Here is a 20,379-nt window from a genome sequence, read left to right on the forward strand (position 1 = left end):
AAGAGGACAGGAAGTGAGAGAGAGGGTACTACAATTTGAAATGAGTTGGTCGTGGAAAGCCACATTGAGGAGGTGACATTTGAACAAAGATTGGGAGAAGATGATGTGTAAGCCATGTAGATTTTCAGGGGAAGAATTTCTAGGCAGAGGAAACAGGTGAAAAGACCCTGATGTGGGAGTGACCAGGGCATGTTGAGGGGACAGCAAGGAGGCCGAACTTGGTGAAGTACAGTGAGTGAGGGGGAAAGCAGAGTAGTGAGAATATAATAAACATGTGACCTTTCAGGCCAGCTTTACAGATATCTGTCTTTTCTCACTGCCCATTTTGCTCCTTCACTCATGAGAACATGATCTTGGTGATCTTCATTGACATCCAAATCTATCTCACACATAATTCTAGATTTTTTTTTTTTTTAATTAAAACACACACACACACACTTTAGACAAAGACAGACTGGTTAACTAATCAAGCACTTTATTTCTTACTTTGTGTTCCTATCATGCTCCCAAAAGGATTTATTGTTTAGTTGCTAAGTTCTGTCTGAATTTTTTGCGACCCCACAGACTGTATAGCCCTCCAGGCTACACTGTCCATGGGATTTTCCAGGCAAGAAGATTGGAGTGGGTTGCCATTTCCTTCTCCAGGGGATCTTCCAGACCCAGGGATCTAAACCTCATCTGCTTGGCAGGTGGATTCTTTATCACTGAGCCACCTGGGAAGCCCTCGAAGAGATTTAAGGAAACTAACAATAAAATGTAACATTTTGATGCTATGAACCAGGTACTTTAATTGTTTTCCATGCCAAGTCTCCTCTGTTGCTTTTAGTAACCCACTGAGAAAGGCAAGGCTATGGTTTTTCCAGTGGTCATGTTTAGGTGTGAGAGTTGGACTATGAAGAAGGCTGAACACCGAAGAATTGATGCTTTTGAACTGTGGTATTGGAGAAGATTCTTGAGAGCCCCTTGGACTGCAAGGAGATCTAACCAGTCCATTCTGAAGGAGATCAACCCTGGGATTTCTTTGGAAGGAATGATGCTAAAGCTGAAACTCCAGTACTTTGGCCACCTCATGCGAAGAGTTGACTCATTGGAAAAGACTCTGATGCTGGGAGGGATTGGGTGCAGGAGGAGAAGGGGACGACAGAGGATGAGATGGCTGGATGGCATCACTGACTTAATGGATGTGAGTCTGAGTGAACTCCGGGAGTTGGTGATGGACAGGGAGGCCTGGCGTGCTGCGATTCACAGGGTCGCAAAGAGTCGGACACGACTGAGCGACTGAATTGAACTGTGAAAGGCACTACCCATGCTTCCTTTTCTTCTTTATCCCTCTTTCTCCATTTTCTTCAAGCATCCTCATCATGGCTATGCTTTTCAGAATTCTGTCAATCCATCACACTGTGGCCAAGAACTACAGCTTTCTGTGGACCATCTCAGTAGTAAATTATAACCTCATGCTTGCTTCATTTTCACTGAATTTATTGTACTTACTCATTTTTTAATTTTTAAATAAAATTGTATGTACTTAATGTGTACAGAGGATGATTTGATATATATATACATAGTGACATGACTTCTACACTCAGCACATTAATATGTCATCTCTTTTCACAGTTACTTTTGTGTATATGTGATGAGAATGCGTGAAATCTACTCTCAGTAAATTTCCAACATTCATTACAGTATAATTAGCTATAGTCATCATGCTATACATCAGATCTCCAGACTTATTAAACCTTCTTAACTCCAACTTTGTACACTTATCTTCTCACCCCTGGTAACTACCATTCTACTCTGCTTCCATGTATCTTGACTCTTTAGATTTCACATGTAAGTGAGATCCTGTAGTCTTTGCTTTTTGTGTATGGTTTATGTCACTTAGCATAATGTACACCATGTTCACCCATGTTGCACATCAGGATCTCCTTTTTTTAAGGTCAAACTATATATATATATACACATATATATAAACACACACACACACACATATATATATATTAATCAATGGGAACTTAGACTTTTTATATCTTGGCTATCGTGAATAATGCAGTGAATATGGGGGCACGAATATCTCTTAAAGGTGGCTTATTTCATTTCCTCTCTGTATATACTAAAAAGAGAGATTCCTGGGTCAAATAGTTCTACTTTGAAGTTTTTGAGGAACTTCAGAAACCATTTTCCATGTTTTTTTTTATACCATTTTCAGTTAAAGTCTGTGTCTTCAGTTCAGTTCATTTCAGTCACTCAGTCGTGTCCGACTCTTTGCGACCCCATGGACTCTGCAGCACACCAGGCCCCCCTGTCCATCATCAACTCCCAGAGTTTGCCCAAACTCATAGCCATCAAGTCGGTGATGCCATCCAACCATCTCATCCTCTGTCGTCCCCTTTTTCTCCTGCCCCTAATCCCTCCCAGCATCAGGGTCTTTTCCAACAAGTCAACACTTCGCATGAGGTGGCCAAAGTATTGGAACTTCAGCTTCAGCATCAGTCCTTCCAGTGAACACCCAGGACTGATTTCTTTTAGGATGGACTGGTTGGATCTCCTTGCAGTCCAAGGGACTCTCAAGAGTCTTCTCCAACACCATAGTTCAAAAGCATCAATTCTTCAGTGCTCAGCTTTCTTCACAGTCCAACTCTCATATCCATACGTGACCACTGTCTGTGTCTTGAAAAGTGAAAGTGAAAGTGAAGTCGCTCAGTCGTGTCCGACTCTTTGTGACCCCATGGACTGTAGCCTATCAGGCTCCTCTGTCCATGGGATTTTCCAGGCTATAGTACTGGAGTGGATTGCCATTTCCTTCTCCAGGGGATCTTCCCAACCCAGGGATTGAACCCAGGTCTCCCACATTATAGACAGACGCTTTACCATCTGAGCCACAAGGGAAGTCTGTGTCTTATACTCCCATTAACAGTGTACAGGGTTCTCTTTTCTCTATATCCTTGCCAGCACAAAGATACCTTTAATTTTTTGGATAACGGGTAAGAGGTGATATTTCATTGTGGTTTTGATTTTAATTTCTCTAACGATTAGCGATATTGAGCAGCTTTTCATATACTTTTTGGCCATTTGTATATCTCCTTTTGAAAAATGTCCATTTGGGTCTTTTTTTAATTTTTTACCAGGTTGTTTCTTGTTTTCCTATTGAATTGAAGAAGTTCTTATATTTTGGATATTAACCCCTTATCCAGATGTATGATTTACAGATATTTTCTCCCAACCCATAGATTGCTTTTGCATGTTGTTTCCTTTGCTGGGCAAGAGGTTTTTAGTTTAGTTTTTTTTTTTTTTTTCTCTAAGTTTAATGTAGGACGCTTGTTTATTTTTGCTTTTGTTGCCTGAACTTTTGGTGTCATATCAAAGAAGTCATAGATGAGGCCAACTGATGTCAAGGAGCTTCTCCCCTAAGTTTTCTTCTAGGATTTTTATAGTTGCAGGTCTTATATTTAAATTTTAATCTATTTTGAGATGATTTTGGTATATGATACAAGAAAAGGGTCCAATTTAATTCTTTTGCAGATGAATATCCAGTTTCCTAGGCACCATTTATTGATGAGACTATCCTTTTTCAGTGTGTACTCTTGGTACTTTTGTTGAAAATTAGTTTGGGTATATTTCTAAGCTCTCTATTCTGTTCCACTGGCCTATATGTCTGTTTATACATATACCATACTGCTTTGATTACTGCATCTTTGTAGTATATTGAGAAATCAGGGTGTGATTTCTCAATCACTCGAGAACTCTGTTTTCAGCAATGAAACAGCTCTGTGTTTCCAACTCTTCTTCTTTCTCAAGATAGCTTTGGTTATTTGGTGTCTTGTGAATATGAATTTTAGGGTTTTTTCTATTTCTTTGAAAAATACCATTGGAATTTTGGTAGAGACTGAATAAATTTTTGAATCTGTATATTGCTTTGAGTAGTGTGGACAATTTAACAATATTAACTATTCCAATCCATGAATATTAGATGTCTTTTCATGTGCTTGCATATTTCATCAGTGTTTTATAATTATCAGTATACAGATATTTTACTTTCTTACTCAAATTTATTCCTAAGTATTTTACTCTATTTTGATGCTATTGTGAATAGGGCTGTTTTCTTGATTTTTTTTGTTGTTGTTGTTGGTGTCACTGAACTTCTTTTAATTTTAATGTATAACACAGAGCAGAATTTTCAAATGGAACTTTTTGTACCCCTGTTTGAGGAGAGGTCCCAAAGGCTAAGAATGATATTATGGCAAGTCACCTTCACTTCTAAAGTAGAGTTCTAGACCAGCTGTGAAGGATATGTGAAGTTAGAGCAGAATGGGCTCTGTCAGCTCCATCATGCACCCCAAGGCCATGTAAACATATGGAAGCAGTCCTGGTGAGCATTTTTTTGGAGAGAGTTGTCAGGGAGCTGTGAATGAAGCCCCTTTTCATGAAGGAAGGGAAGAATATGCTTCCTTACCTTAGCCAAGTGAAGTGTGGATTCAAGAGACCACTCAGAGTTCTTGAGCTGTGTGTGTTGGTGTGTGGGACAAAGAAGACTGGTGCCAGGCTAAAGAGGCTGCGCTGGGAGCCCATGCTCGGGTGACAGTGCTAAATGGGCATAGAGACGAGAGAGATAGCCATACTGGGGGAAGACGAGCACTTTCCCCAGACAGAAGCTGAGGTGCATGTTTTCCCAAACAAAACAGGATGCGACAAAGAGAAATCTCACCCAAGAAAAATCCTGAGAGGAACAAAAAAGTCCACAAGTAGAAACTAACTGGTTGTGGGGAGGAGGGCAGGTGGTGCTGGGGGCAGGAAGCAGAAGACTGAATTTTTAAATTATGCTTTTTAAATTATGGATACAGATCTGTTCTTGTGACTGAAAGGGACCAGATAATTATTACACAAAAATCACCAAAAAATCCAAGGAAAAATTTACCTAAAATTTCTTTGAGAAGCTAGGCAGAAACTCTACAGTGCTCATTCGAACAGGGAATGATAGGAAAAAAGAAAATTCTTTTCGCTAAGCTACTCAGTTTACCTTATTTATTCCACTAAAAACAAAGGTAAAATTTATTTGTAAGTTTAGGCTGCCACTGTCATAGTGATATGGTTCATTAAGCTCAATTGTCCATGACTTTGCCTAATTTTATGTAGACTTAAACCTAAAAATCTGACTTATTTTCTCAGATGGTAATATTTTCACTTGACCTTCCACTCTATTGACATAGCATTTATTGACATAGTTACCCAGTCTCCTTGACAAATGTGTAATTTTATATTCCATCAATTCACCTGCAGCATAAAAATAGAGCTTTTAAACCCACAATGGCATTAGCTGGACCATTGAACTTAAAAGAATATAGGTCAGCAAATACATCTAAATACATCTGAGTCAGCCTCATCAACCCCTGATATCAGGAGAAGGTGGATATTGAGCCTCAGGTCAACAAAAAAAGATGTGTGGTGTGAAATCTTAATTTTTACATACAACTCTTTTCCATGGAAGGCAGATAGTTAGGGGGAACATGTGCTCACTGAAGCACTGAAGGCAGTGTGTATTGCTGGATTACTGGTCCAGAAAGAATTTTCCCCCTATGGGGGAAGATGCCAGTAGGCAGGACAGAGCTCATCACACATCACGCGGTGCATTCACAGACACTCAATAATTAGTAAATGAACTGAAGAATTTCCAATAGCTTTTCCCCAGAGGTAACTCACTCCAAGGGGGAAAACTGAATAAACAAATACCCAAGGTAAATCAGTCATCAAGGAGGCTACCCTTGACTTATGTGCAATAGCTATGGAAAGAATTGAGAAATTATTTAATGAACTGTAATGCGTGTCCCAGGTGAATGATGGTGACAAACAGGGAATGTCCAGAATTTCCTAAAATTCAATGAAAGCATTGAAGTTTTATTTGGATTCGGTACATATCTCTGGGCAATAAGAATTATAGTATAATGATGTCAAGAGGAAAATGGAAAATGAATGGAGGAGGTTTCTCTCCGATTTATTTCCAACTGAGGAAATATTAGCCCCACTTCTGGAGGCTGCATTTCTCAGAAAGCGCTGGTCTAGAGAAGGGAAAGATTAATATAGGCATAGCTGTCATATTGACCTTTTCATAGCAACAATACCAACATCATAATAGAAGGGATTTATTCAATGTCCAGTGACATTTATTGAGCACCCATCAGGTACTCTCAGAGGCAGTAAGACTCAGGCTTTCAAGCTAACTGTCTAGGTTCCATCTTGGCTCTTTCACTTTCTGCACAATTTTGGGTAAGTTAATTAACCTCTTTGTGCTTTGGTATCTTCATCTGTAAAATGGGGATAATGATAGTACCTATACCATTGCTTTTTGGGGAGGAGTCAGTCAGACAGTAAAGAATCTGTCTGCAATGAAGGAGACCTGGGTTTGATCCCTGGAGGAGGACATGGCAACCCACTCCAGCATCCTTGCCTGGGAAATCCCATCGACAGTGGAGCCTGACAGGCTACAGTTCATGGCATCACAAAAAAGTTGGATATGATTCAGGGACTAAACAACAACAACAAATGAAATAATACAATAACTAGTTTACAGTAGTGCCAGGCACATCAGAGGCACTCAAATATTAACCAACATTATAAAAATTGTTGCTTAGTAGTGTAATACAATCATAGAGGTTGGTAAAAATTGGGGAAAAATTAGTAGAAAAAAGCCTGGAAGACCTTTGTACAATAGTACTAAAAATGTTTAATTTATTCTCCCACATTTAGGCAGACAACCCTGCTGAGACATCTGTCATACACATTACTCTCCATGCATCCATTCTAGTTTAGACCATTATCACTTTCAATCTACATCATTTGGTCTTCTGTTTTACTTACATTTTTCATATACTCAAAAAGCCATAGTGGCTGTTTGTTGATTATCAGATCACAGCCCAGATACATATCCCAATAACCTAAGCTGCCCTGGAGGAGGAAAGTGAAAAGCCACTCCAGTATTCTTGCCTGGAGAATTCCATGGACAGAGGAGGATGGTGGTCTAGATCCATGGGATTGCAAAAGAGTTGGACACAACTTAGCAACTAAGCAACCTAAGTTCATTCCCACCTGGTTCCACCTCACCTGAGTAACTTGCAGCCCCCTCCCCAACAAGAGTTGTCAGCACTCATCCTGCTTGTCTTCCCATGTCCTGTATGCATTTTATGTCTTTGTTCAAGACTATTGTCTGAAGATCTGTCTCTCATCTTTCTTCCACATGCGTCTATACTTCTTTCCAGATCCCCTGGGCAACTTTCATGATTCTACTCTTCCTGCTCCCAGAGCTCATTTCTTTTTCTTAATTTTTGGTGCTTGGATACATATGGTAAAACTCTCAGACAGCAACAGAGGTGTTGAAGCCAGGTATGTCATGGCCACAGAAGGTGCCAGAAGTTGCTATTACAAACAAATCACAGAGGCTTCTCACTGCCTTGCAGTGTCTCTCCAGGATCCTCCTCTCTTACCTGTAGAATCCAATATCCAGACCACAGCTGATTTGATCTGCTTCCCCTGTATTTGTGTTAGACTAATCTTATCTGATTCTTGTTTGACCCTATCCATTTCTGACATGCCTTCTCATAAATGAGCAGTTTCATTGCTTCCTGGATAATGCTTCCTTCAATCTGTACCCTTCATGTCTGACTCTCTGCTCACCAAGGATCAGGTGTGCTCACATGCAGAGCTGGCCAATGGTTAGAAACAGACTGGATTTAGTATTTCCTGCAAAACTTCTAAGAGTAGAAAGATCCAGACTGTAAGAATTAGCTAAAATTTTAGAGAGGGCTTAATATCAAAAATTAATGCCATCAGATCAAGAGTTGTGCACAAACATAAAAATAAGGGGCAGTGGCAAAAGGTCTGTGACCTAGTGGTCAATGAAATGGGAGGCTAAGCAAGTGGTCTGGCTAGACTGTGAGTTCTGTGGAGCTGGGGGCTGCCTGTCTCATTATACCCCAGTTCAGTTCAGTTCAGTCTTTCAGTCATGTCTGACTCTTTGCAACCCCATGGACTGCAGCATGCCAGGCTTCTCTGTCCATCACCAACTCCCGGAGCTTACTCAAACTCATGTCCATTGAGTTGTTGATGCCATCCAACTGTCTCATTCTCGGTCATCCCCTTCTCCTCCCGCCTTCAATTTTTCCCAGCATCAGGGTCTTTTCAAATGAGTCAGTTCTTTGCATCAGGTAGCCAAAGTATTGGAATTTCAGCTTCAGCATCAGTCCTTCCAAAGAATATTCAGGACTGATTTCCTTCATAATGGACTGGTTGTATCTTGCAGTCCAAGGGACTTTCAAGACCCTCCTCCAACACCGCAGTTCACATCCATACATGACTAATGGAAAAACCATAGCTTTGACTAGATGGACCTTTGTTGACAAAGTAATGTCTCTGCTTTTGAATATGCTATCTAGATTGCTCGTAACTTTCCTTCCAAGGAGTAAGCGTCTTTTAATTTCATGGCGGCAGTCACCATCTGCAGTGATTTTGGAGCCCCCCAAAATAAAGTCTGACACTTTCCTCATCTATTTGCCATGAAGTGATGGGACCAGATGCCATGATCTTAGGTTTCTGAATGTTGAGTTTTAAGCCAACTTTTTCACTGTCCTCTTTCACTTTCATCAAGAGGCTCTTTAGTTCTTTACTTTCTGCCATAAGGGTGGTATCATCTGCATATCTGATGGATGAGTCATGGTGGAGAGGTCTGACAGAATATGGTCCACTGGAGAAGGGAATGGCAAACCACTTCAGTATTCTTGCCTTGAGAACCCCATGAACAGTATGAAAAGGCAAAGTGATAGGATACTGAAAGAGGAACTCCCCAGGTTGGTAAGTGTCCAGTATGCTACTGGAGATCAGTGGAGAAATAACTCCAGAAAGAATGAAGGGATGGAGCCAAAGCAAAAACAATACCCATTTGTGAATGTGACTGGTGATAGAAGCAAGGTCCGATGCTGTAAAGAGCAATATTACATAGGAACCTGGAATGTTAGGTCCATGAATTAAGGCAAATTGGAAATGGTCAAACAGGAGATGGCAAGAGTGAATGTCGACATTCTAGGAATCAGCGAACTAAAATGGACTGGAATGCGTGAATTTAACTCAGATGACCATTATTATATTTACTACTGTGGGCAGGAATCCCTTAGAAGAAATGGAATAGCCATCATGGTCAACAAAAGAGTCCAAAATGCAGAACCTGGATGCAATCTTAAAAACGATAGAATGATCTCTGTTCATTTCCAAGGCAAACCATTCAATATCACGGTAACCCAAGCCTATGCCCCAACCAGTAACGCTGAAGAAGCTGAAGTTGAACGGTTTTATGAAGACCTACAAGACCTTTTAGAACTAACACCCCCAAAAGATGTCTTTTTCCAAGGAGCAAGTATCTTTTAATTTCATGGCTACAATCACCATCTGCAGTGATTTTGGAGCCCCCCAAAATGAAGTCTGCCACTGTTTACACTGTTTCCCCATCTATTTGCCATGAAGTGACGGGACTGGATGCCATCCATGATCTTAGTTTTCTGAATGCTGAATTTTAAGCCAACTTTTTCACTGTCCTCTTTCACTTTCATCAAGAGGCTCTTTAGTTCTTTGGTTTCTGCCATAAGCGTGTCATCTGCATATCTGAGGTTATTGATATTTCCAGCGGCAATCTTGATTCCAGCTTGTGCTCATCCAGTCCAGCATTTCTCATGACATACTCTGCATATCAGTTAAATAAGCAGGGTGACAATATACAGCCTTGACATTCCTTTCCTGATTTGGAACCAGTCTGTTGTTCCATGTCCAGTTCTAACTATTGCTTCCTGACCTGCATACTGATTTCTCAGGAGTCAGATAAGGTGGTCTGTTTTTCCCATCTCTTTAAGAATTTTCCTCAGTGTTGTGATCCACACAGTCAAAGGCTTTGGCATAGTCAATAGAGCAGAAGTAGATATTTTTCTGGAACTCTCTTGCTTTTTCAATGATGTTGGCAATTCAATCTCTGGTTCCTCTGCCTTTTCTAAGTCCAGCTGGAACATCTGTATCCCAGTACCTCAAAAATTCCTGGCTCATTGTCGGCACTCAGTGTTTTCTTGCTGAGTGAAGGAAGGTCTTGGATGATTTTCAGTGTCAGAGGTGGCATTTCTGAGGTCTGCTGTTGGGGGCCAAGCCTGAGGAACTCCGCCCATGGCAAAGGTCATGAGGAAGGAGGCTTGGCATCCGCAAAGGCGTGATCAAGCCTCAGGAAACCCCCTGTTCCCGAGCATCTACCCCAAAACCAGAGTCTGTTTTATGTTCTCCCCCATAACCTTTCTCTCGGAGAAGGAGTAAACGTGCAGCTCCAAGGCAATAAAAATTCCTGGGTGTGATAAGAGTGTTTCTCTGAAGGTTATCTAACCCACCTGTATAGGTTCCTCAGCCACATGTAATTGTTTACACCCTCCCAATCTGAGAGGCACGAGATGTTTCAGACTTACTAAAGGCAAATTCTTTTGGGAGTTAGAAATTATCAGTATAGTGGGTTGGTTAGGAATTATATTGGTGAAGGGTTTTTCATTTGTTGTGTCAATGATTGCTGCTAATTCCCTGCTCTGGGTGGGACAAGGATGTCTCAGGTCAAACCTCTCTGCTGACAGACTAGCTTGTGTGACAGGATTATCCATACTCCTGCCACATGATTGTTTACTACCTCTTAACCACAAACAGCACAGAGAGTTTTGGAGTATTTTGAGAGTCTTAATTAGCATAGGGCTTTTTCTTCTCATTGAGTCAATGATTGCCGCCAGGCCTCCATATCCTTAGGCACCTAGGAATATATTAATCAATGTATTTGGAATATAGAAAAGGAAATATAGTAGTTTTATTTTATTTTTTTTTATAGTAGTTTTAGATGTTAGCAATACTAGACTTTTTGAGTTAATGGATTTTCTCTTTTGTAATAGATCACTGTGCTTTGTTATAAATCACTGTGTCTTTGTTATGTAAAAATGTAACTTTATCGCTATCTTAAGACTAAATAGATCTTAAGGGGAACATTGGTAAAAGGATTTTCATTTGTTGGGCTGATGTTTGCTGCTAAATCTCCATATTCCCTGCCCGTATAATGAATATAACTAACATATAGGAGAAATAAGTATTAACCTTTAAACATAGGAGAAATAGGTATTAACCTTTAAGATTAATCCTGTTAACCTTGGGTTAAATAAATTCCTTTCTTGATTGTAACTCACTACATCCTCACCCTATAGGAATGCAATTATCTGGAGGGTGGTGCCTGGTTTAAGGAAAAATCACCCTTGGAGGAAATAAGGTTTTTGGTTATCAGAAAGAAAGGATCATAGAATGTCAGCAGGTCTCACTCATGGCCAGAAGATGATGTAATATCCCTAAGACCCCCGCGTGATTCTGTATTCATCCCTATGTGTAACAAAAGGTATATAAGCAAACCCAAAAATAAAGAAATTGGATCAGTTTCCGGAAAGACTGATTCCACCATGTCGCTTCTTTCTTGCTCCCGTTTCTCTGGCTGAATTCCCATCTGGATTCAGCCTCCTTTTCTCCACTACACTATCTCTTACTACACTATCCGTTTCTAATCTCTCTATATCTGTAATTAAATAAGTATTTTTCCAAAGACGCCGACGCCGTCCCCACCTTCAAATTCCCTGGATCCACTGGGGCTGGACCCCGGCAGTCTGCTCTCTGAGGCTATGTATGCGTGTGCTAAGTTGCTTCAGCCATGTCTGACTCTTTGAGACCCTATGGACGATAGCCCACCTGGCTCCTCCATCCATGGGATTCTCCAGGCATGAAGACTGGAGTGGGTTGCTATTTCTTCCTCCTTCCTCCCTGACCCAGGGATCAAAATCACATCTCTTATGTCTCCTACACTGGCAAGCAGTTTCTTTACCATTAACAGCTCAGATGTTAAAGAATCTGCCTGCAATGTAGGAGAGCTGAGTTCAGTCTCTGGGTTGGAAAGATCCCCTAGAGAAGGGAATGGCAACCCATTCCAGTAATCTTGTCTGGAAGACCTGGATTTATGCCAGTACTGTCTCATCCTAAATTTGTCTGGGGTCTTATATGGTTCCACGCAGGCGTGTGCCTATTTTACCACTCAGCTTTTCAGCCTCTTGTGTTTTCCTAGGACAGTACTGAGAAAGTGGCTGGGACTCAGAAAACATGTTAATTCAGGTTGAATTGAGCTGGGCTTTCCTGAGTCTTGCCGTTGGCTATGAAGTTCCATTGTTTTCATTACTTTCTACATTTGTTTAAAGAATATAATTTCATTAGGGAGAAAAAGACTATGAATTGGATGTTTGCAGCAAGATCTCTAGCTTAATAATTATGACTGATTATACAGTTCACTAGATCTTAGAATTTGTAATGAAACCATAGCCTTTTGAAGTTGGTTTTCATGACATGTTCCATCCCGTTTCCTTTCTTAAAAGAGCACAAAAGTGAACCTTACCAGCTTCTGAGGCAGCCAGTCATCATGTGATTTCATAATCACCCTCTGGATAGCCAAAATGAAATTTAGATTTTTCAGTTATAATTCAATGTTTATTCTAAGCAAGTGAGTTTCATTTAGAAATAAGCGTTCATGTTACATCATGGTTTTTTTTGACATATAAAAATCACTTATGTTTGAAAATATATCAAACATAACCTTGTTACTGTCTTGACAGAGGTCTAGATTTTGTAAAGTGAGAAATAGCTGCTCTTATTACACTTGAGCTACTTGAGTCAGGAAGTAAAACAGGGTTTCTCAGTCTCGGCACTACTGACGTTTTGGACCCATTAATTCTTTGTCCTGTGTTAGAGCACCGTTCCTTCCCTCACTGGGGCAGCCAAAACTGTCCCCAGATACTGCATGTGTCCCTGGAGCGAGGGCACAGAGAACAAAATCACTCTGGTGAGAACCACTGTTGTGAAACAGTCCCGAGGTCCATTGTGGTGGGACCTTATTTTTAAGGAGATTTTTTTATTTTCCAGGAATTTCCCAACTACATCACCTTAGTATGATTGTAGATGAGGTAGCATTTTTCTGCTTTAAACAAATATGTTTCTTTGACAGTGCTCTTTCAAATTCTCTAATACTAGAGCTATATTAGATTGTAGACTCCTTAAGCATAAGAAATGTCCTTTTCTTTTCCTTGAATTTCTTCACAGAAATAAGAATGATATTTGAACTGATAGAACAGTTTAGTAGTGTATGTCAACTAACCACATAGAAAACTGAGCTAGAAGAAATTCACTTATGCCTTCAATTGGCAAACTATATACCATGACATATCATCATGATTCTTTTTCTTTTGAAAAAGAGAAAAAGTCACTGGAGAAGAGTATCTGGTACATCAGTTCAGTTCAGTTCAGTCGCTCAGTCGTGTCTGACTCTTTGCGACCCCATGAATCCCAGCACGCCAGGCCTCCCTGTCCATCACCAACTCCCGGAGTTCACTCAGACTCACGTCCATCGAGTCCGTGATGCCATCCAGCCATTTCATCCTCTGTCGTCCCCTTCTCCTCTTGCCCCCAATCCCTCCCAGCATCAGAGTCTTTTCCAATGAGTCAACTCTTCACATGAGGTGGCCAAAGTACTGGAGCTTCAGCTTTAGCATCATTCCTTCCAAAGAAATCCCACGGCTGATCTCCTTCAGAATGGACTGGTTGGATCTCCTTGCAGTCCAAGGGACTCTCGAGTCTTCTCCAACTCAGTTCAAAAGCATCAATTCTTTGGCTCTCAGCTTTCTTCACAGTCCAACTCTCACATCCATACATGACCACAGGAAAAACCATAGCCTTGACTAGATGGACCTGAGTCGGCAAAGTAATATCTCTGCTTTTGAATATGGTATCTAGGTTGGTCATAACTTTTCTTTCAAAGAGTAAGCATCTTTTAATTTCATGGCTGCAGTCACCATCTGCAGTGATTTTGGAGCCCAAAAAAATAAAGTCTGACACTGTTTCCACTGTTTTCCCATCTATTTCCCATGAAGTGGTGGGACCAGATGCCATGATCTTCGTTTTCTGAATGTTGAGCTTGAAGCCAACTTTTTCACTCTCCACTTTCACTTTCATCAAGAGGCTTTTTAGTTCCTCTTCACTTTCTGCCATAAGGGTGGTGTCATCTGCATATCTGAGGTTATTGATATTTCTCCCAGCAATCTTGATTCCAGCTTGTGTTTCTTCCAGTCCAGCGTTTCTCATGATGTACTCTGCATATAAGTTAAATAAGCAGGGTGACAATATACAGCCTTGACATACTCCTTTTCCTATTTGGAACCAGTCTGTTGTTCCATGTCCCGTTGCATCTTGATCTGCATATAGATTTCTCAAGAGGCAGGTCAGGTGGTCTGGTATTTCCATCTCTTTCAGAATTTTTCACAGTTTATTGTGATCCACACAGTCAAAGACTTTGGCATAGTCAATGAAGCAGAAATACGTACTTAAGGTCAGCTTATTTCATCTCTCTTTGTAACATTTCCTGAATTCATGAACTCATAGACACGCTTCCATACTCAAAAATAAAGGCAACTCACTCCAGTATTCTTGCCTGAAAAATTCCATGGACAGAGGAGCCTGGCTGGCTACAGTCCTAAGGGTCTCAAAGAGTCGGACACAACTGAGTGGCCAAGCATAACAATGACACGACCTCTCCTTCAGTATTGTAATTCTATAAAACATGGCACTTTCCACCTTACTATTTGGACTTACATTTTCATATGTGCATGTCATCTCTCTCCAAGCACACAACAATCTTTCTGAAGGCAGAAACAAATTATTATCTTTTTTGATACCACAAATTCTATTACATGATATCTACATGGTGAACATTATTCTCATTTACTCTTTTTCATTCACTTATTCAACTAATGTTTTTGCATTCCAATTCTGTGCTAGGCATGTGTGAGGAAGCAAAACAAATATGATCCTTGTCCTCATGAGGTTTTTAGACCAATTGAAAAAAACATGTCATTTAATGTATTGAGAACTAGATTTATATTCAGAAGAATTTGGTGTGAATACTAACTTTGCCACTTGTTAGTCTTGTGGCCACTTATGCTCTCAGTATCTCAGTGTCCCCATCTGGAAAATGGGAATGGGAATGCTTACTCCATCTATCTCTCATTATGAGTGTGTGCCTGCTCAGTGACTTCAGTCATGTCTGACTCTTTGCAACCCCATGGACTGTAACCTGCCAGGCTCCTCTGTCTATGGGATCCTCTCACTATTAAAAAGATCAAACCACATTGAGTTTTAGGTGCAAACATTTTCTAAGTGATAAAATGTGGTTGCTTTACTTTGTACACAAATTCTTTGATACTTTTTCCTTCAAGAGGTGGAGCTCAATTCTCTTCCTCTTGAGTATAAGCTGTACATAGTGATTTGTTTTTAACAGATAGAATATAGCAATAATAATGGTGTACAGTTTTGTAGACTGGGTCATAAAGAGGCAGAGGGGTTTTATCTTGGTGACTCTATTTCTTGAATTACTTGGTCTGGAGGATTACAGCTGCCATAGAGAGAGGCAGCCCTGTAGAGAGGTCCATGTGGTGAGTAGCTGAGACCTGCCGACATGTCCAAGTTTGGAAGCAGAGCCCTCAGCTTCAGTCAAGCCTTCAGATGATGGGAACCCAACAGCCTGACTCCACCCTCATGAAAGAACCTGAGCCACACGCTCAGCTAAGCTGCTCCTGTCTCGTGTAAAACCACATGAGACAATATATATGTTAAATCTAGTTTATTTTTGTTTGGGTAATTTGTTATACAGTGATGGATAACTAATACATAGAGTTTTAAAGAGATTTAAGGTATTACTGTTAAATATGCTAATGTTTGTTGAATGAAGAATATCATAATTTACTATGGTTTATTGCTGAATGATGAGTTAGAAGTGGAAGAAAAAGAAGCATAAAAGAGAAAATTACAAAGTCTTAGGAACTAGGAAAAAATAGATGGATGCAAAACTTCTATTGGTGATTTGCAGGCATTTCTCACCCTGCCATGCTTCATTCTCTGAGTGCCATCAACCTGTGACAGTGACTGCAGGCTATCTGTCAAAGGCTACAGGCTAAATGAATTGTTCATTTCTAGTGACTGCTTTGTTTCATTTCATTTTCAGTTCTTGTTTTGAGCTAAAATTGATAGTTTTAATTAAAGAAGAAATAAAAAGCATACTTCTACTTTATGTAGAACATACTTTTCTGTGCTAGAGAAAGTCACCTTGGTTCTTTATTAAACATAAAGGCCACAGACATGGAAATTTATGATTTGTTTGCACGAATGCCAACTTCTGAAAGTCACTGCTATCCCTTTGCCATTGTAACACTGACCCAGCCTGAACTCCATTATTAATAATGCCATTGGAAAGCTGAATTCAACTCCTCACCCCAGTCAATTTTGTCAAAATTAATTTGAACCAGAACAGATTTAAATTTAAAACTATCTACCTACCTATGGCCCACAGGATCCCTATTTACAACAATTTCTTAAACACCCCACTGAGAGCACAGTTGTAGAGGACCACTGTCAATTTATTAACCTCTTTAATAATAAATACAGAATTTAAATTTCTCATTGAATATTTATTGACCCTGGTTTTGCCAGGTCTTAAAGTGAAAGACTTTGGAAGTTGTGCTAATTCTTTTAATCCATGAAAATAGTACTTAATATATTTATTTAAAATCTCCGTAGATAAGAATGGGGCATGAATCATACAAATTTTCTGAAATTTCTTTCTTATTAATCTACTTAAAGGATTAATAGTTCATGGGAAGTAAAACAGTATGAAAACATTCTTACCTGTAGGAGATATGCTGTTGGCTAGAGAGGGTCGTGTGCCAAGGGTAGATTCTGTAGGATTGAGTGGAGAATCTATTGGAGGGTTCACTGAGCCTGGAAGGATGAAACACATTGCTAATGAAGACAATACTGTGGCAGGAAGATAAAATATTAACTTAGTTCCACCAAACCTTTATTTATTCATCTAACAAATTATTATTGATAAAAGTCATCATAGGGCTAGGCAGTGGAGTAAAATGGTGAAAGGTAAAGACATAGGACTGTCTTTAAAGAGCATACAGCCTAGAATATAGGTAGGTAGCCAGGCACTGTGCTGAGTGCTACGATAACAGAAGTGCAAGATGCCAGGAGAATGCACGGAGGGGCACCAACCAATGTTGAGAGGTCGGGAAAGCTTCCTGGAGAACACCGCATTTAACCAAGACCTGGTAAAACAATTATAGCAGCAATGTTTTGAGGCATTTGGCAAGTAATCATACAGTTGACAAATCCATAGACCCACAGAAATATTTTTTATCACTAAGAGTAGAAACAATGATACAGCCCTCCAAAAGGACATGACATCAATGGACATAAGATTGATGGCGTAATTGTGCTCTTACTAAAATTTCTATTTTTTTTTCATAAATTTTTTATTTGGCTACAACTTTTTTTTTCCCTCTCTCTCTCATGTGTGTGTGTGCAGGGGTTTCTGGGATGAAAGAGAAGCTGATATATGTTTTTTCACTTATCATTATACATTCATGTCAGTTCCTTAAAGTTCATTGTTGTACTGTAAAATAATTCTACCAGCAGTTTAAAACAATTTACAAATGTCAGAAGGACCTATTGACTTTAGGAATATGTGGATTAATATAATTAATATTTAGTTATTAAATATAATTATTTAATTATATTTACATTAATTTTATTTAAATTTATTTTTATTTAAGGCTAGCGGATTTTGTGATTTTTCTATATATAATGGCATTGAGTACAGTATTACACATCTGATGATCTGAATCAATTATTTGGAAATTTAATTAGAAATGATACCATTTTTTCTACTCTTTAAGGAATAAGTATATATAATTTATGTCACTTGGTAGCACATAGCACATTGGAAGGAATTTGCTTTTGTAATCTAAAAGCATCTGTGCTTTATTTTCATTGGTAATTTGTTACTGCTATTGACTATAGGTTGTGCTCACAGTTGGCTGTGACTTGCTATCATAAATGACCACTCGCTATTAAGTATTCTGAGGGACAGTTCTATGAAGAGTATGTGAATATGTCAGTAGAGTGACCATCCTCTTCCTCTCATGCTATCAGGAGCAAGTATGAACTCCTCAGTATGACACACAAATCTGATTCTGATCTAATCCCACATTAAATTTCCATCTTCATTTCCTGATGTTGCCTATTATCTTTTGACAGTGTTAGTCGCTCAGTCATATCTGACTCTTTGCAACTGCATGCACTGTGGCCCGCCAGGCTCCTCTGTGCATAGAATTCTCCAGGCAAGAATACTGAAGTAGGTAGTCATTCCCTTCTCCAGGGGATTTTCCCAACCCAGAGATTGAACTTGGGTCTCCTGCATTGCAGGCAAATTCTTTACTGACTGAACCACCAGGGAATCTTTATCTCTTACATCTCTTTAAAATCACACCCTCAATCCAATCCAATTTACCAAACATAATATGTTCTCCATGACTTCTTGATCTTGTGTTTGCTGTTTCCTAAGACTTGCCCATTCCAAATTTTCTACTACGTGCCTCTCAAACTTGAAGAACTCTAGGGTTCTTTGTGATGTGCTCATAGTACTTAATGTTTACCCTAGCAAAGGCCTCATTATTTCATTGTTATGTCTCTCAAGAGAAGTAATTGTTTTGTTTCTCACTGTATTCCTGGTTCCTGGCAAATGTAAGTGGATGAATATATATATTCCCTCTTACGCCTGAATGAAAGAAGATCAATTTTAAATATGTATCTGACTGCTGTTGTGTCATAAGCCTCATTTTCCAAACTATTGGGCTGGCCAAAAAGTTTGTCTGGGTTTTTTGGTAACACCTTACAGAAATAGCAACCTTAATGAGATGGAACATTGGTATGGAAAAATAATGTACAGGTGTTTTTGTCTGTAGATTGATTAGAATAGAGACTGGCAAACTATGGCTAAGGTGAAATTCCACTCACTGTCTATATTTGCAAATAAAGTTTTAATGAAATACATCCATGCTCATTTGTTTACGTATTGTCTATGGCTGCTCTTGTACTACAATAGCAGAGCTGAATAATGGTGATAGAGACCACACGGTCCACAAAACAACATATTTACTATCCGGCAGGTTAAAAACAGAAAATATTTGCCAACTGGAACAAAAGCTGTTGATAGGTTATGCTCAATCCTAGGTTTCCAAATTAGGAAAGAAGCATTTAATTTTTATTTGTTGACTATTTCTATTTTAAGGTATTATTTTGCCAGGTTTCATCACTAAATATCTTTGTAAGCTGCAGGGTCCTTAGCTTCACAGTGCATTATGATGTTACTGCAAGATTTGCATTTTGAGGTGAGCTCTTTGCTCTATGACAAAAATGATGCACAGCTTTGCTGAGGCTGTCAAGAGTTTCTAGTTTCAGACTGGCCTATGAAGTAGAAGTTCTGTCCTGGTGAAAACTAAGCGGGTATAAAAAGGAGGGGCTAAAACCTAACAAAGAAAATGTATTTCCCAAAATCAAATACAGAATTTAACAGAAACATGTCAGCTAGTTTTCAGACCATTACATTCACCATAATGTTGTAAAGGGCTGGGCTGCTAAACACTTCATCCATTTCTGAGTGTGTCCACTCTGCACAGGCCTAGCAGGGCTCTTGGGACCACCCTCATGGGCAGCAGTGGCCATGTGTGTCCCACAAGGGCAGCGGGGTCAATTCTAGAGCTTCTTCAGAGTTTGACTAAGCCGTTAGCTGGCTCACTCAGAAAAGAACTGAACCTCGGGGTTTGGGTGGGTACTTGCTTCTCAAAATGTGGTCCATAGTAACTTTTAGGATCTTATTAGAAATGCAGACTCTCAGACCCCTTCCCAATCCCTCAACTTACTGAATCAAAATCTGCTTTTTAAGAAGATCATTAGGTGATCCGTATGTACAGTAAAGTTCTTTCTTGATATTCTCAACATTCCTGGGATCAGTCACAGGTATGTGGGAAACCATGAAACCAGAGAATCTGGCTGGCATATGTCACCTTCATATTCACTAGTCCTCTCATCCTGCTATTGAGCCATCCCTTTTGAATCTTATCCTCAAACACATATAGACACTATCCCTTACACACAGTGAACCACTCATCAATTCTTAACTCTCTTGTATCCCAAAGATCTGGATCTCAGCTGTTACAGTTGGAAATCAATTTAATCAACAAATCTCTGTTGAGGCTGATGATAGCCAGAATATTACCCACCCTGGGGAGGTACCTGCACTTAACTTTTGAATTGAAACAATATAAGATAGTCCCTCTACTGCCCCCAAACAAAATAACTCCTTGCATATGCCAAAACATTGATTCTGCAGCCCTACAATATTAGACATTCTCATAG

General features: G+C 39.6%; 1 protein-coding gene across 2 annotated transcripts in view; it reads right to left on the minus strand.

The window, feature by feature from the left end:
* The window catches only part of CD96 (CD96 molecule), a 100,907-nt gene that overhangs the window by 30,005 nt on the left and 50,523 nt on the right, over nucleotides 1-20,379 (minus strand). For both annotated transcript variants that reach the window (XM_040224875.1, XM_040224882.1), the window contains exon 8: nucleotides 16,804-16,896. In XM_040224875.1, coding sequence (XP_040080809.1) covers nucleotides 16,804-16,896 — 93 coding nt within the window. The remainder of the gene's footprint in view (nucleotides 1-16,803; nucleotides 16,897-20,379) is intronic.

Source organism: Oryx dammah, unplaced genomic scaffold (assembly GCF_014754425.2).
Source record: "Oryx dammah isolate SB20612 unplaced genomic scaffold, SCBI_Odam_1.1 HiC_scaffold_2, whole genome shotgun sequence".
Lineage (NCBI taxonomy): Eukaryota > Metazoa > Chordata > Mammalia > Artiodactyla > Bovidae > Oryx > Oryx dammah.